The sequence below is a fragment of the Nesoenas mayeri genome (assembly GCF_963082525.1).
Source record: "Nesoenas mayeri genome assembly, chromosome: 8".
Lineage (NCBI taxonomy): Eukaryota > Metazoa > Chordata > Aves > Columbiformes > Columbidae > Nesoenas > Nesoenas mayeri.
In genome coordinates this window covers 28,680,146-28,695,594 of record NC_137554.1, presented here as the reverse complement: position 1 = coordinate 28,695,594, position 15,449 = coordinate 28,680,146, and the positions used below count along the sequence as shown (strand labels likewise).

General features: G+C 58.9%; 1 protein-coding gene across 1 annotated transcript; it reads left to right on the top strand.

The window, feature by feature from the left end:
- Positions 1-3,785: 3,785 nt before the first annotated feature.
- QSOX1 (quiescin sulfhydryl oxidase 1) lies at positions 3,786-14,081 on the top strand (the record flags this gene model as incomplete). The annotated part of the gene is made up of 12 exons (XM_080349096.1): positions 3,786-4,047; positions 6,549-6,649; positions 7,897-7,945; positions 8,124-8,226; positions 9,028-9,118; positions 9,280-9,425; positions 9,662-9,796; positions 9,981-10,110; positions 11,893-12,015; positions 12,127-12,271; positions 12,494-12,673; positions 13,363-14,081. The coding sequence occupies 12 exons, from the start codon at positions 3,786-3,788 to the stop codon at positions 14,079-14,081; spliced, it is 2,184 nt and encodes a 727-aa protein (XP_080205222.1).
- Positions 14,082-15,449: the final 1,368 nt, after the last annotated feature.

The following is a 15,449-nucleotide window of genomic DNA, read 5'->3' as shown; positions in this document are numbered from 1 at the left end:
TCAGTCTCATGCGCTGCAATTAAACCAGCTGTCAAATTATGATGTGGCAGATCTGGGCGGCGTGGCCTCCTCCGATCTGCTCCTGGAAGCTGGGCAGATGAGCTGGAGTGGAAAACATCTGCTCGGCGCATCCTGGGTCACGGTGATGATTTATGACTTTACGTAAATCTTAAATTTGCAGGTAAGACGTTTCCTACCCAAACATACCAAAGACGGCACCAGTTCCTCCCAGCCCCCCTGAGGTCCCTCCGAAAAGAGCAAGGGCAGCGTCACTGCCGTCCTTTCGAGCAGGGATGAATCAGCGGAGGGTGTATAGCAGAAAGGGGCTGGTACTGCTAGAGTCTCTCTGCAGGCACCAACTACATGAATGCATTCATCACATCCTGAGAACGCACCCCAGATTTTTGTTTTTCTTTTTCATCTATTGTTATTACAAGCTGGTTGGGCTTGAAAGGTAGAAATCAGCCATCTCTGATCGAGCTTGTCTCACGTAGTCGGCAATTCCCGGCTACCAGTGGGGGCTACAAGGGGCTTTTCTGGTCCTCAGAGGTGCGAGCCCGGCAGAGCCCATGTGGGAAGCAGTCAGGCTTCGTATCTGCTCCTTGCGTTACTTCCCATCTCAGCAAAGCTGTGGAACTGGCAGGTTTATCACACAGGTGTTGCCAAAGGTCTTGTCCGAAACCGCATCTCGGCATAGGTGTGACTGGTGCCACTGGTGGAAAAGTGCCAGCTAGGCTGGAGTGTCCCAGGTGACTTCAGCTGTCTGGAAGGTGACAGATGGCACCATTTTCACTTGCTCTTTGAGGCTGTTTGGAGATGCTAATCATGGAAATGGGGCTTTTCGTGTTTATTTAGAGAAGGACCATGCTTTAAGCAGTGCTGTGCTCCAGATCGAGGAGGCCCTCACTGAGTTCATCAGTCCATCTCGCAAAGGCTGGTGAGAGACAGGAGAACTGCAGAGCATCCTCTGTGGCTGGTACTGTGAGGTGCTGGCCAGGGAGCTGGATGGGAACTTCTCTGCACGGCCTCCAGAATGCCAGGGCCGGGTGACGGGGTTGCCGTGATTGTGCCATGAGTCTTGCATTGGTTACGTGTTTTTCTTGGAGTCAGTTCCTGAAATCACACAATTAGGCAGGAACGTGTTATTTAATTTTCAAGGAAGAAAGTCTGTTTCAGGATCTCCCTGTCCCTGGACCTTCACAACTGAAGAGAAGTGAGAAGGTTGGCTTACTCAGCTATTTTGAGCTGTTGGTGTTTTGCAGCCAGAATCATGCTTTTAAAAATGGACAATAGAAACCTTTCCCCAATTTCTGAAACATGTTCCATAGTCCTTTCCAGCACTTCAAGGGCCAAATGCATGAAAATCCAACTGTTCTTTCCTCGTCTCCTCTCTAACCCAGCACAGAGATGACCAGAGTAGCTCTTTGCATCTGTGAAAATAATCCATTTTAGGTGTACGAAACAAGTTCTGCAGGGCTCAGATCGTTTTGCTGAGATCTTAGCGGCCTTTGAGGTGCTCAGCCTGTTGTTGATGTTGCTCACACCTCATTGACTTCAAGGAGATTCCCGCTGGCTGCTAGTCTGGGAAAGGAGGTTTGAAAGCTGGTGAGCTTAATGAACTAAAGCCACCGCTCAGCTGCCGCACGGGGACTTGTGCAGCTCAGGGACCTCTGTGGTGGTCCTCAGCACATGGGCTTGTTATGGGGGATTGAAACACGTCTCTTCCCAAAGTGAAGGAGGCTGAACTGGGAGCTGAGGGCTTTGCTGAAAAACAACGAGGTTTCTAAATGTGCCATGAGAGCTTAAAGCTGGGCTTAAGGGCTGGCTGGGGGCTTGGCAGCCGGGTCACCCACCATCCATTCCCTGGGCTTTGCTGCCCACAGGCTCCACTAGCAGTGAGGCGATGGAAAGCCAGGGAGGTCGAAGGCAGGCAGTGCTAGGAGAGCATTTCCAAAACCTTCTACCACTTGCTGATCTTTTTTTTAAATTCATCTTAGTTATTCTCAAATCCATCTTAAAAAGAGGTTGTTTCAAAATCGCTGTTTCATATTTGGCTTTCCATCCTCTGTCTTGGGGCGCTCTGCAATGAAAATCCCAGCTCGAGGCAGAAGAAAAGCCTCACCTCTTGCTTTGCTGCAGGGTTAGAAGGGAAAAAGGCTGTTAGGGCAAGTCCGTGCCCGGAAAGCCCCACACCCTGTCACTGGAGGAGGCTGTTTGGGGTCAGCAGTGGGGACGGGACGTGCCAGCCCGGCAGCAGGGTCCCCAGCTGGTCCCAGGCAGCCGGAAGCAGGAGCATCCCCACCCCGGCCTTGGGCCGATGAGCAATGGTGTGGCTCACCTCAAAAGGAGCCGGAGCCTGAGGCTGTGAGCTCTTGCCCATCTGCCTTCGGGTTAGATGCTACTTTTGCACCTGAAAAAAGATTCAAGGAATTCAGGCTCCCTGGGAGGGAGGAGTGAGTTGGACTGGGAGGATGCGGGAAATCACGCTGGTGCTGGGCACCTCTCCTTTGCTGTGATAACCTAATCAAGCTGATGAGCCCTTAGAACAAGGACTTTAGCCCCGGGGTAAAATAACGGTGATGGCATCCCTAGGCACAGGGATTTTTGTGTTTTGGATGAAGACGAGTCGTGGCAATACCAAGGGAGCACCTTTCAGCGCAGCCCTGCACAGCCTGGGCTGCACCTCTCCCAGCAAGGTGCGATAATCCCTTAAGCATTTAATTACAGCTGCCAGGGCTGGAGCAAACCATCTTCTGACTTTGTTTGCATCAGCCTGGACCCTTGGAGGATAGAGGCAGCAATCCCCCCAGGGTCACATCTGCTGGGCTCTGTCCCCCAAGAGCTGGGCCATCTCGGGGAGCCCCATAGCTCCCCCAGAGCCGTGCCCGATGTGGAGGCCCCTACGTTCCTCTGCCATGGTTAAGGGTTGGCTCTGGCAGGCTCGTTTTTCTAGCATGGCAAGTCCGCCTAAACTACCTAGGTGGGGCCCAGCACGGCTAATGGCCTTCCTGGGGACAGAGCCAACAACCAGCCCTCAACAGCTATGGGCACCCCCAGTGCTGGGGCCCCCTGGCCTCAGGGGATGGGGAGGGAGCAAAAGGCTGGATTTCGGGGCTGTGGCCACCCCAGCAGCTCTTGGCTCTACCCCGGGGCGCTGGGCAACGGGCACCTTCCGGCCCCGAGGCGGGTGTGTGCGTGAGCGATGGCACGGCCGGGCTGCCGGGGAGGCTGCGGCCGGATGCAGGGCTGTCTGGGATGGAGGGGTGCTTGTTTTGGGGTGGAGGAGCTGGATTTGGGGGCTTCATTGGGTATCCTTGTTGCACACCCTGGGTAGGGTTGGGGCGAGGGGCTCCAGGGTGTCCATCCTGTGGGTGTCCCGGCAGCCGCTGCCTGGTGACGCTGGCGTCCAGCCTGGGCTGGCCCTCAAGCTGGTCTCTCCCCTTGGGGATGCCGTAAGGAGGGCACTGCGAGTTTTGGCTCTGAATCAGCCGCCTTTGCCTCTCCTGGCTTGATCAGGATTTGACCGTTTTACGCTCTCTGTCCCCTCGCGGGAGCACAGCGCTGGGCGGGCGCTGCCTGCTGCCGGGCAGGGGCTGGGGGGCAGGATTTGGGGCACTCCCCATGATGCGGGGGTGTCGGGTGTAGGGGGGCGCCCCGCTGCACGCTCGACGGGGGGCGCTGCGGCGCGGGCCGGCTCGGCCCCGCCCCTCGTCCCGCCCCCCGCCGGGCGGGGCGTGCGTGCGGCCCTAAAGGCGGCGGGCGGCGGCGGGCGGCCTGGGCGGGCGATGTGGCGGCGGCGGCGGGCGCGGGGCGGCGGGGGCGGGCGGTGGTGGCCGGTGTCGCTGCTGGTGCTGGTGGCGTCGCTGCCGGCGGCGCGGCCCGGCGGGCTGTACTCGGCTGCGGACCCTTTGGAGCTGCTGGGGAGCGGGGCGGAGGGGCAGCTGCTGGGCTCCTCCAGCGCTTGGGCTGTCGAGTTCTTCGCCTCCTGGTGCGGGCACTGCGTCCACTTCGCGCCCACATGGCGAGCACTGGCCCACGACATCCGCGGTGAGTTCCCTGCCGGCTGCCCCTCTTTCCCCCCCTCCCCGTGTCCCCGCTTCCCCACCTCTCTGCGCTCCCCAACAGCGCCTCCAACCCCCCCTGTGCCCTTCTTTTCTCGCCCTTATATCCTGTCTCTGTCTTCTCCCATCAGCACCCCCTAAATCTGCTGTGTCTCTGCCTCTCTGTCCCCATCAGCACCCTTAAATTCCCTGTGCATCGCTGTCTGTCCTCCTATCAGCATCCATAACTCCTCCTTGTGCCCCAACCCCCACCCCGATCCGTGCTCCTAAGTCCCTCCTGCGTCCTTGTCCCATCCTCCTCCTCTCCATCAGCACTCCAAAATCCTCCCTGCATCCCTGGCCCTGCATCCTTAGTCCCATCAGCACCCCTGCATCCCCTGTGCACCCTCCCCATCAGCACCCTTCAACCCCCCCTGCCTTACCCTCCATCAGCACCCCGAAATCCCCCTGCATCCGTGCACAAGTCTCCCTGGAGCATCATCTCTTTGGAAAGGCCCAGGCCCCCTATGATACCCAGGGTTACCCCCCAAAACGGCCAGGCCTGGCTTAAGAGCATCCCTGGAGCCCCTTTGGCTGGGAGAAGCTCAGGCTGAGCCGGCCCCAGTCGTGGGGGTCCTACTGCCCCCCCAGGCCCCCCTTAGCCCCACTTCTCTCCAGTGCCTGCAGGGAGAGGCTGGCAGCGCACTGGGGATGGATGCTGATCCCAGCTGGTTTATTCCTGGCTTTGACCTTCATGCCTGGCCTGGCTGGTGCCCAGCCCTGCTCGGGGACACACACACCCCACCACTGGACCCCTCACCCTGCTGGCGCTCCTCCTGCCTCCCCCGGCATCCTGGGACACGCACGGCTTCCCCCTGTTATTGCAGTAATTGATACAGTGTGGTCAGTGGTGGGTGAGTCAGGGCGCTGGCCGAGGCAGGCGTCCCGTCCCTCCAAGGGGATGCCGTTCCTCCCTGGGGATGCCGTCAGCGCTCCCCAACGTGGCAGGATGTGAGGAATGGGGTGCGCACCTGGGCCCTGCGGCGTAACACTGGCTCTCCTGGTCCCTTTCCAAAATGGGGTTCCCCCAGGGCTCTCTGCTCCAGAGGCTGGACCGCAGATGGGATGCCCGTGGAGGCAGGGTGGGGGAGCCACTGCTGTGCCCCTCGGCATCCTCGCTGCCGTTCCCACGGGTGGATTTTCACAGGAGTGGGCTGGGCTGGGAGGATGCCGGAGTGACCCACAGGCACCACGTGCCGATGAGTCCTGGAGCGCGCCCGCCTCCTGGCAGCAGGGCCGGGCACCGGCCTCCTGTGCCGCTGGTGCTGGGGCAGCGGGAAACGGCTCGTCTGCCTCGTCACCTGTGACACAGGACAGTGCCAGCAGTCCCAAGGCTCCTGCCCAGGGCAGCACGAGCTCCATCCTGTGCCAGTGCCACGTGCCTCCCCGTCCTGCTCAAAGAGGAGGCTGAGAGTTCTCTGCTTTGTGTTCTTATTAAGGAGCCATTTCAGAACTTTTCTCTCTATTTTGCTGTTGGCTTTCAGAGTCCACTACTTGAAATGCCTCACAGAGTCACAGAATGTCAGGGACTGGAAAGGACCTCGAAAGGTCATCTAGTCCAGTCCCCCTGCCAGAGCAGGAACACCCAGATGAGGTTACACAGGAAGGTGTCCAGGCGGGTTTGAATGTCTCCAGAGTAGGAGACTCCACAACCTCCCTGGGCAGCCTGGGCCAGTGCTCCGTCCCCTTTTCTTCATCTCTGTTTTACCCCAGGGACCTGCTGTTCCTCCCCGGGGAGGCAGCAGGGGAGCGGATGCTTGGCACCTGGACGAGCTCCGCCATGGTGCTGCAGCCGCTGGTTATCAACCATGCCCTCAGCTTGCGGTGAGGCGAGCTGGAGCTGTGTTCCCTGCTGTCCCCAGCCCTGGTTAGCCGTCCCTCCCCTGCTCCTGGCACCTCTTCGCACTGGGGCAGCGGCCCGGCAGGCAGAACCAGCCGGGCAGGCAGCCGCGGGCAGAGCTGCCTGCACCCGGGTGCCGGTGAGGGCAGGGCGTGCAGAGCCCGTCCCGCCTTGCACGACTTTCCCCACGCACGGGAAGTAGGGTGCGAGACACAGACCACGGCTTTGGGTATTTGGGGCTTGGAAACCATCAGTTGGTCTCCTGCGAAGGGTGAGGTTTTTTGGGGCCGGGAGGAGCCAGTGCAGCGGGAGGTCCCCACTGTGGTTCTGGGGAGCCAGGACGGTTTTTGGGGCTGCAGAGGGGCTGAGCTGTGCTGACTGGAGGTTTAGATTGGATATCAGGAAAAATTTCTTCAGGAAAAGGGTTGTCAGGCATTGGAACAGGCTGCCCAGGGCAGTGATGGAGTCACCATCCCTGGAGGGGTTGAACAGAGACATAGGTGAGTTCTCAGGAACATGCATTAGTGCCAGTGTTGGGTTAACGGTTGGACTCGATGACCTTGAGGGTCCCTTGCAACCGAAATGATTCTGTGATTCTGTCCCCGCAGAGTGGCGGCCTGCGGTGATGCTGGCAGCCCTCGACTGTGCCGACGAGGCCAACCAGCAAGTGTGCTCCAATTTTGGGATAACCGGCTTCCCCACGCTGAAGGTAAAGGCTATGCATGCCAGTGCCCTGTTTTCACCATGCTGTGCCTTTTGGCCTGTCTCTCTCTTGCTCAGTTTGATCAACAGCGCTGTTGCACTAAAATATTCCCTTTGAGGCTTTGCAGGCTGGAGCTATTCCACCCTTCCCCAAAACATCACTGTGGCCAGGCTGCAGCCAGTGCAACTGCTGTGCGATGTAGCAACAAGGAGGGGGAAAAACAAAATGTGGCTTCATTGTGAAATGTAGAGGCCAGATCTTTCCTAGGACAGGGGAGACCTGAACTAGAAGCTCCCAGGAAAGGCTGCTGCAGGGCAGAGGGCGGCTGCCCGCCCGGGTTTTGGAGCAGGGCGCAGAGATGCTGCGGGAGGTTGCCCAGGGCTCTCCTGGGAGCCTCCTGCGGTGGCTGGCGAGGCGCCATCCCTCCTGCTGGGCCCGTGCCCGGCCCCTTAGCTGTGTCAATACTGCCGTTTCGCAGCGTTTCCCACTGCAAACAAAGCCTCACTCCAACATAAGCAACAAAGCTGAAATACTCCAGGTGTGAAAGCTGGGATCACCTTGAGAGAGACCGGGGAGGATAACATGCCCTCAGTCCTGGCTTACAGGCTTAGCCCAGGGTTGGGTCAGATATAGGGTTTTGCCAGGAAGGTTGTCTTGTGCCCCAGCCCTGCACCGGGGTCTCTCTGAGCACCCACTGCCCGTGGGACACTGACCAAAACATCATCTAGGGCAGGGAGGCATGTGCTTATGTGGCAGTGCCAAGAAGTCACTCGCTTCACATCCCTTGTCCCAGCCAAACACCTTGTGCAAACAGCCCGCGTCCCCAGCCCAGCCTGGAAAGCAAACACCTGCCTGACGCAACCTGGCTGCACCACGGGCACTGCAAGCAGCACGCAAGGCCAGGAATGGGGAAAAAAAACCCTTTTCGCACTTTGTGAGAGCAGAGAGACAGCGGTTTGCAGGAATGGGGAGTTCCCAGCTGCCTCTCTGGGAGCCCCGGAAACACCTGTCCTGCTGCCTGCTGGTGCTCAGCCCTTGGCTGGACGTCCCCCCGCTCCAGGGACACCCCGTGAGATGGGTCTGTGGCCAGGAGCTCCCCCTGCAGTGGGTCAGCATACTGTAACGTCATGGGGAAACTGAGGCAGAGCCAGTCTAGGGGCGCCTCTGCCTGCAGGGCCATGCTGCGTGCCTGTCCCGTCCAAATGCTCTCATTCCAGCTTCTTCCCCACGAGTGAATTTTTTTTCCCTTTCAGTTCTTCAAAGCTTTTAGCAAGAAGACAGCGGATGGCGTAAGGATTACCAGTGAGTATTGGAGCCACAGGGGCTTTTTACCCTGGATGTGAATGTCCCTGCTGCCCACACCCCCCACATGTGGGACCTTGGAGGGCCCAGGGCAGGCAGCTCAGAGCAGCTCCCCTTGGCTCAGCCCATGGCACCGGTGTCCCCAGGACTGACCCGTTGTCATCCTGTCCCCCCGCAGATCCCAGTGCCACCGTCGAGGACCTGCGCCACGCCATCATCACCAACCTGGAGCAGAGCCGGGAGGCCTGGCCGCCTGCCTGTCCTCCGCTGGAGCCGGCGAGGTGGGAGTGCCGTGGTGGGGGGTGGGGTAATGGGGGGGCAGCTGTGGCAGCCCCCAGCCCACAGAGAGCAAGTTTCAGGGGAAAATCTGAGCCAAAAAGGAGCACAGAGCAGCTGCCACATCACCCATCTCCCAGGAGATGCAGATCAACTGCTAAGGCTGGAGCCATTTATGTGGCCTGGTTGAGATGGGCCGTGTAGTTACATCTCCTAATGAACCTGCTCATCAGCCTTAATTAGAGTGAGTGGTGCCAGGGACGTGGCACTGCCACGCTGTGCTGAGTGAGGCCGCTGCCTTTAGCAGCTTTTTCCTGCCCTGAGAAAGGGTTTTCTTGATTCGGTACCAACTTGTTGGGGTCTGAGTTGTCTTTTCTGGACACGGGTGATTACTGCCCTGTCCCGAGGGGGAACATTTGGCTTTCCCAAAGTGGTGGTCAAGCTGTACACATACTTCAGGTCTCCAGCGCCTTCATGTCCTAGCCAAGAATCCAATGGTCCCGGTTCAAGTCCATTACTGTTTGTACCCCTGGGCAAGTGTACAGCTCCCTCCGGCCCTGCCCTGCCCAGGCTTTGTTTTCTGCCTCCTTGGCTGACCCCGGTGGGTTTTCTCAGAAGCCTGTGAAGTGGAGCAGAAAATCGGGCTGGAAACTTCAGCGGGGAGGAGTTGCCCACCCAATGGGGCTGAACCCGCCCCGGCATTTCCTGCCGAATCCCTGGGGATGGGGGCTGAGCAACTTTCAGGTGGGAGGGCAGAGCATCAGCCAGTTCTGAGGCACCCGCTGCCATCCCCTTCTCTCTTGCAGCGCGGAGGAGGTTCACAGCTTCTTCCAGAGGAACAAGGACAAGTACCTGGCCCTGATCTTTGAGAAGAGCAATTCCTTTGTGGGCAGAGAGGTGGGTACAGCTGCATTTATCCCCTGTTTATCTTGAAGCCCCATGTCCCTGGTGCCAGATAACTCCTGGGCACCTTTGGCGGGGGAGTCCTGCTGCATCCCAATGGGGCTGGGGGTTCTGCCACCCCCCACCCACTGACCCTGGGACCACTGTGATTGCAGGTGGCTCTGGACATGCTGCAGTATGAGAATGTGGCAGTGAGGAGGGTGCTGAGCAGCGAGGAGGAGCTCGTGAAGAAGTTCGGCGTAACCACCTTCCCCTCTGGCTACCTGCTCTTCCGCAACGGCTCCTTCTCCCGCCTGCCCGTGTGAGTGGGGGACACAGTGGGATGAAATTTGTTACACTGAGGGTGGTGAGAGCCTGGCCCAGGTTGCCCAGAGAGGTGGTGGATGAACCATCCCTGGAGACATCCCAGGCCAGGCTGGACGGGGCTCTGAGCAACCTGAGCTGGTGAAGATGTCCCTGCTCATTGCAGGGGGGGCACTAGGGGAGCTTCGAAGGTCCCTTCAACCCAAACCATTCTGTGATTCTCCTTCTGTGCAGGCACGTGGAGGCACGTTCCTTCTACACCTACTACCTGCGCACACTCTTGGGAGTCACCCGTGGCTCCTACAAGCTGAACACAACCATCATCGCTTCCAACGAGACCGACGTGTTCCAACCAAAGCAGGCTGACCGGTCAGACCTCTCCTTCCGTCATTCTGTGGCTGCAGGGGGCCGGGGCTGGTGCAGGGAGGAGCTGCCATGGCTATGGGGAAGACTGGCTGGGATCGTGCCTTTTCACCCGGGAAAAACCCCAAATGGTGGCTGGGGGTGCAGACTGAGGGGCTGATGGAGCATCCTGTTGTGCTGCCCTCCCCAGCTCCAAGGTGTACATGGCTGACCTGGAGTCCACACTGCACTACTCACTGCGTGTGGAGGCTGCCCGCCCTGCTAAGCTATCGGAAGCCCAGCTGGCCGCCTTCAAGTGCTACGTGGCCCTCCTGGTGAAGGTGAGGAGCTTTGGGTGTCAGGAGAGGAACCTCCTGCACCTCCTCTGTTGCTATTCATAAGGTGGAATGCAAACGCAGGGCAAAGACCGTGTCCCAGCGCTCACAGCTAGCAGAGTGTGGCGGTCTCCGATGTGAGCCCTGTGTCCGGGGCCTCAGCGTAGGGTTGTCCCTGTCCCCACGCAGCTCCAAATCCAGCCCAGGGTCCTGACAGGAGCTGGTGGTTGAAAGCAGTTGCCGTAGAGTTTCAGACCGTGTCTGGGATGCAAGCAGGGGTAGGCAGAGCAGCTCAGTGCTGGCAGGAGGTGTCAAGGCGATAGGTCTTTTCAAAAGAGATGCTGTTGCCCGCTGGGGTGGCAGAGACGATCAGAGGGGTTTGTAGCTCTGATCGCCTGACGCGGATGCTCAGCTTGGGGACTTGATCTCCTTTGATAGCTCGGCAAAGGGAGTCGCGCTCTGAGTCAGGCTCTGGAAGAGCCTAATTTAAGGTCTCCTTTTTTCTCCTCTGTTGGGCTTGGTGAAACTGAAGTGTGTAGGAGCTTTGTGCCAGCAGAAGCAGAGCAGTTTAATTTCCTGGTGCAATGGAGCGCAGTGTATGGCTGAGGTTTCCAGCACTGGGGTTGCAGGAGCCCTGTCCCAGCCTGGGCTCCTTGGCAAACATTCACCCAGCCATGGCCACTTTCTTTGCTCCCGCCCATGTTAATTGGAGCGTGGCTTGGACTAGATGATCTCCAGAGGTCCCTTCCAACCTCAACCATTCTGTGATTCTGTAAATCATCCATTGCACCAGCTCCCTGACCAAGAGTGTGAGCTTGCCAGGGTGATGGGGAACACCAGTGATTTTATTTGATCAGATTTTAATTCTCCCTGTGAACCTTCCCCTCGCTGGCCAAGCACCAAATTTGGCAAAGAGGCAAAGCTGTGTCCCCGCTGCAGGCAGGAGGCACAGGTGAGTGCCGATGCTTCCCCAAAGACGCCGAGCCCATGCTGCTGTTGCTGTGCTCATCCACGGGATGGAGCAGTGTCCCCAGGATTGTCCCCGGGATTGCTGCCAGCCCAGCAGGGCTCGGGCTGGGGCAGCTCAGCCTTAACTGTTGCCTTCCCAAGAGGTATTTAAGGCAAGGAAATGGGGAGAAAAATCCTAATGTGGCAAGCAGTGGTACCTGGAAAGACGGATATTGTGCGGCAAAGCCTCCTGCTGAAGGAGGGCTGCGTTTTACAGCAGAAACTTAAGGTCGCAGATGAATCCCCCTGTGAATTTGGGACTTTTGGTGTGATTCCCCACAGCCTGGGGAGAACAGCTAAGGCTTAATAAAACACTCCTTCCTTTTGCTTTGCCATTGCTTTTCCTCTGTACTGCTGTTCTCATCCTCCTCATGGGTTCTTGGTTAGTCCCTCTGTCTGTCTGTCTGTCTGTCCGGTGGCAGGTACGGGTGGGCTTCCCCCTCTTCCCGGAGGGCCTGTGCTTTTAAAGTGCTGCTGCTAATCGGCTTTGCGCTGACTTATGGTCAGAGTGGCTTTTTGCCTCCCTCAGACAAGGGATGAGGTTTGGAGCCAGAACATGCACACGGGGGCCTTGCGGTGATAGGGGGGACACACTGTGATCCCCAGCCCCTCCATGCTGGGCACTGAAACCTTGGTGGGACCGTGCTGCCCTCCAGTACCCGCTGCCATTGAGGATACTGGTTCTGCCCAGCGCCCGTCCTGGCGAGCTGGGAGTGCCGATGGGCTGCCCTGCTGTTCGGGGAGGGTCTGGGTTTCCTCACCCCTCTCTCCTCTCTGCAGTACTTCCCCGGGCGCCCCTTTGTGCAGACCTACCTGCAGACCCTGGATGGATGGCTGAGGAACTGGACAGAGCCCGAGCTGCCCCGCAATGCCTTAAAGGAGGCCATGAAGAACAACAGAGACGTAAGGCACCTGCGGGAACCCCTGCTCTCCAATCCTCACCCCTGCCCTTTTCCCCCTACCCTGTGTTATCCACTAGTTTCATCATACCATGTCCGTGTGTCTATCCTCCAGGCCTCCCACCCTGCCGTGCTCCCCACCAATGTGACCTGGGTGGGCTGCCAGGGCAGTGAACCCCAGTTTCGTGGTTACCCCTGCGGGCTCTGGACTCTCTTCCACCTCCTGACCGTCCAGGCTGCCCAGAGTGGCCCCGACAAAGGTATCGGTGTCCCCGGCTGGGGCTTGGGGCTTGGGGAGGAGGTGTCTGAACAGATCTGGCATGGGCAGAGCTGCTGTGTGCAAGCAAAGGCTTGTCTCTGGAGAGGGTGGGAGATGCAGAGTTGGGATGTGAGGCTGTCACCTTGGCCGTGGGACCATGGTGGTGGCACTGCGGGGTCCAGACTCGCCCTTCTGTCTCCCCCAATCCTCTGCCTTCCCCCAGAGCTGCCACTGGAGGTGCTAAACACCTTGCGCTGCTACGTCCGGCACTTCTTCGGCTGCCGGGACTGTGCCCAGCACTTCGAGGCCATGGCAGCCAAGTCCATGGACCAGGTGGCAGGGCGGGAGGAGTCTGTGCTCTGGCTCTGGTCCCACCACAACGAGGTCAACGCTCGGCTTGCAGGTAAGGTGGCTGCAGGGAGGGGAGCAGGGGTGGCTTCCTGAGGGAAAAGGGGAGGTGAGGTGAAGGAGAATCCCTGCTCCTGGGTGGAGCTGGCAAATGGCTGCATTAGGGTGTGGCAGTGGGGACATCCCTTGGTCATCCTCGCCCCCAACCCCCGTCACAGGGCACAGCAGCTGGTCACGCAGCATCAAACCACCTCAGAGATGCAGCTGGGTCTTGTGTGCTCCCTGCGGGGGGCTTCCCAAAGCTGCTGTGTGCCCTCAGGGGACCCTTCCTCCCAGACAGCCCCTCCACATCATGGAATCATTTTGCTTGGAAGAGACCCTCAAGGTCACCAAGTCCAGCCATTAACCCAGCCCTGCACTAACCCATGTCCCTAAGAACCTCATCTATGTGTCTGTTAAACACCTTCAGGGATGGTGACTCCACCACTGCCCTGGGCAGCCTGTTCCAATTCCTGACCGCCCTTTCCACAATTAAATTTTTCCTAATATCCAATCCAAACTTCCCCTCGTGCAACTTGAGGCCATTTCCTCTCACTTTATCACTTGCTACTTGGGAGAAGAGACCAGAAATGTCCCTGTCACCATCCCCAGCTGCTGTGATGCTCCAGGGTGCTTACACTGGTACAGCAGGAGGGCTGTGTCCCCCATTCCCTTTAATGCCCTCACTGACTCTGGTCCCTGCAGGAGGTGACACGGAGGATCCCAACTTCCCCAAGCTGCAGTGGCCACCACCGGACCTGTGTCCCCAGTGCCACAAGGAGGAACGGGGGGTGCACGTGTGGGATGAGCCAGCCGTGCTCACCTTCCTCAAGGGGCACTTCTCCCCGGCCAACATCCACCTGGACTACGTTGAGGCTGACCCCGTCCCCGGGGAGGGGATAGACACCAGGCTGGGCACCGAGGGCCCACGAGAGGAGCGAGAGAGGGAAGAGGAGGAGAAGGAGACGGAGAGCGAGATGAGGGCTCCAGGGCGACCGGGCTCCCCCGAGCCGCGCCGCCCCAGCATCGTGCGGCTGAACCCCAAGCTGCGGGAGGCGGGCGAGGACATCGTGGACCTGGACTCCTTCAGCGAGCAGCACTTCAAGAGCCAAGCGCTACGAGCGGCGGCTGGCCGGCGCCGCCGGATCAGCAAACGGGACACCATCGCCCTGCCCCGGGATGCCAGGGTGGGCCGGGAGCGCCGACGGGCCAGTGTCCTGGTCCAGGAGGATGAGGAGGAGGTTGAGGATGGCATGCGGAGGAGCCCCTGGTTGAAGGTGCTGGGCTTGGGCTTCTCCCGCTTGGACATCAGCCTCTGCGTCGCCCTCTACTTCCTCTCCTCCATGTGCCTCCTGGGCATGTACACCTTCTTCCGTCTGCGCACCCGCGCCCGGAAAGGCCGCCCCGGCTTCCCTGTGGCCTGAGAGCGGTTGTGGGGTGCCGGGGGCTGCCCCCCGGGATGGGTGGGCTGCTGAGGCGGGACACTCCCGGGGCAATGTTTTGTCCCCCAGTGGGGAGAGGTTGGGTGCATCCCCTGGGAGCTGCCCCGCTCGCCTCACCCAAGGTGGGGGGCAGAGGGCTCTTTTTTGGGGGAAAGGGGGGTGCTGGAGCATCCTTCTCTTGGGGCACAACACCATGCTTTCGGGAGCTAGGATGCTGGCAGGGGTTCGGATCTCAGCACCCAGCTGCCCTCAGGACCTCTGAGCACTGGGCTGCTTTCAAACTGGGAAGCCCAGTCCCATGCTGGGGAGCAGCCCTTTGGGGTCAAACCACTATTGGAGCCAGGAGGGTGGGGGTTTAGCCCCCACAAAAACCAGGCACTACTGAGCAGGGGGTGGCAGTCATGGGTTCAGCTGCATTTTGTGTGTTCCCCTCTTCAAGATGTGGACTGGCCCCTCCCCACCTTTCCTTGCCCCCTCCCCACTCTCTTGCTTGCTCTCTGCTTGTCTTAGTGGAATAAATTATTTTTGCTGATGCCAGCCCCGCTGTGTCGGCTGGTCCCTGCCATCCCCCCACCCCTGGCTGTCCCCACTCCAGCCTTCTCCATCACCCTGAGAAGAGCACTGGTTTGGTTTAAATCCTTGAAATATTTTTAACGGTTATTATTGTACATTTTCTCCTGCTTTTTTGCTTCTGGATGCACCCACGGGCAGGATGTCTCTATGGTTCTGGTGGCTCTTGGTTTGTCCTCAAGTGGGGTGATGGGGAGGGAGCCTGGGGAAGCTGCTGGAAAATAGTTGGCAGGAGCCGTGGAGCTGCCATTTTCTGGTGGCTGTGCCTGTGGTCCAGAGCAGCGAGACACGTCTGAGCATCCCTGCATTCTCCGGGACTGGGACCTCCATCAGGCACAGGCCCCCTGTGCCTGTCCCCGATTTTCTCTGCCCTTTTATCCTTGTTAGGAATCATTAAGGAAAATGGTTGTTTTCCGGGGCTGGGGCCATCTGCTCTCCCAGCGCTGCCTAAATCCCTCTGTAACAAATTCATTGGGATTATGCTGACCCTCCCCTAATCCCGGCCCTTCCCCCCACGCGGGGGATTTAAAAGGATTAGAACCCGGCCGATAATAAACTTTATTAAGGGGGAGGAGGGGGTGTCAATCCGATTTGGAGCCTTTTTCTTGATATCTTCACTTTGCCCAGGTGGGAGGCAGGATGGAGAAGGAGGGTGGGCGGCTCCACTGCTGCCAGGGCAGTGGGAGCTCTGGATGCTCCAGCCCTTCTTCCATCGTCCACCCTTGAAATAAATTTTCTTCCTCTGTTTTTCTTCCTCCTTTGGTGTCTGTGCATGCTCGC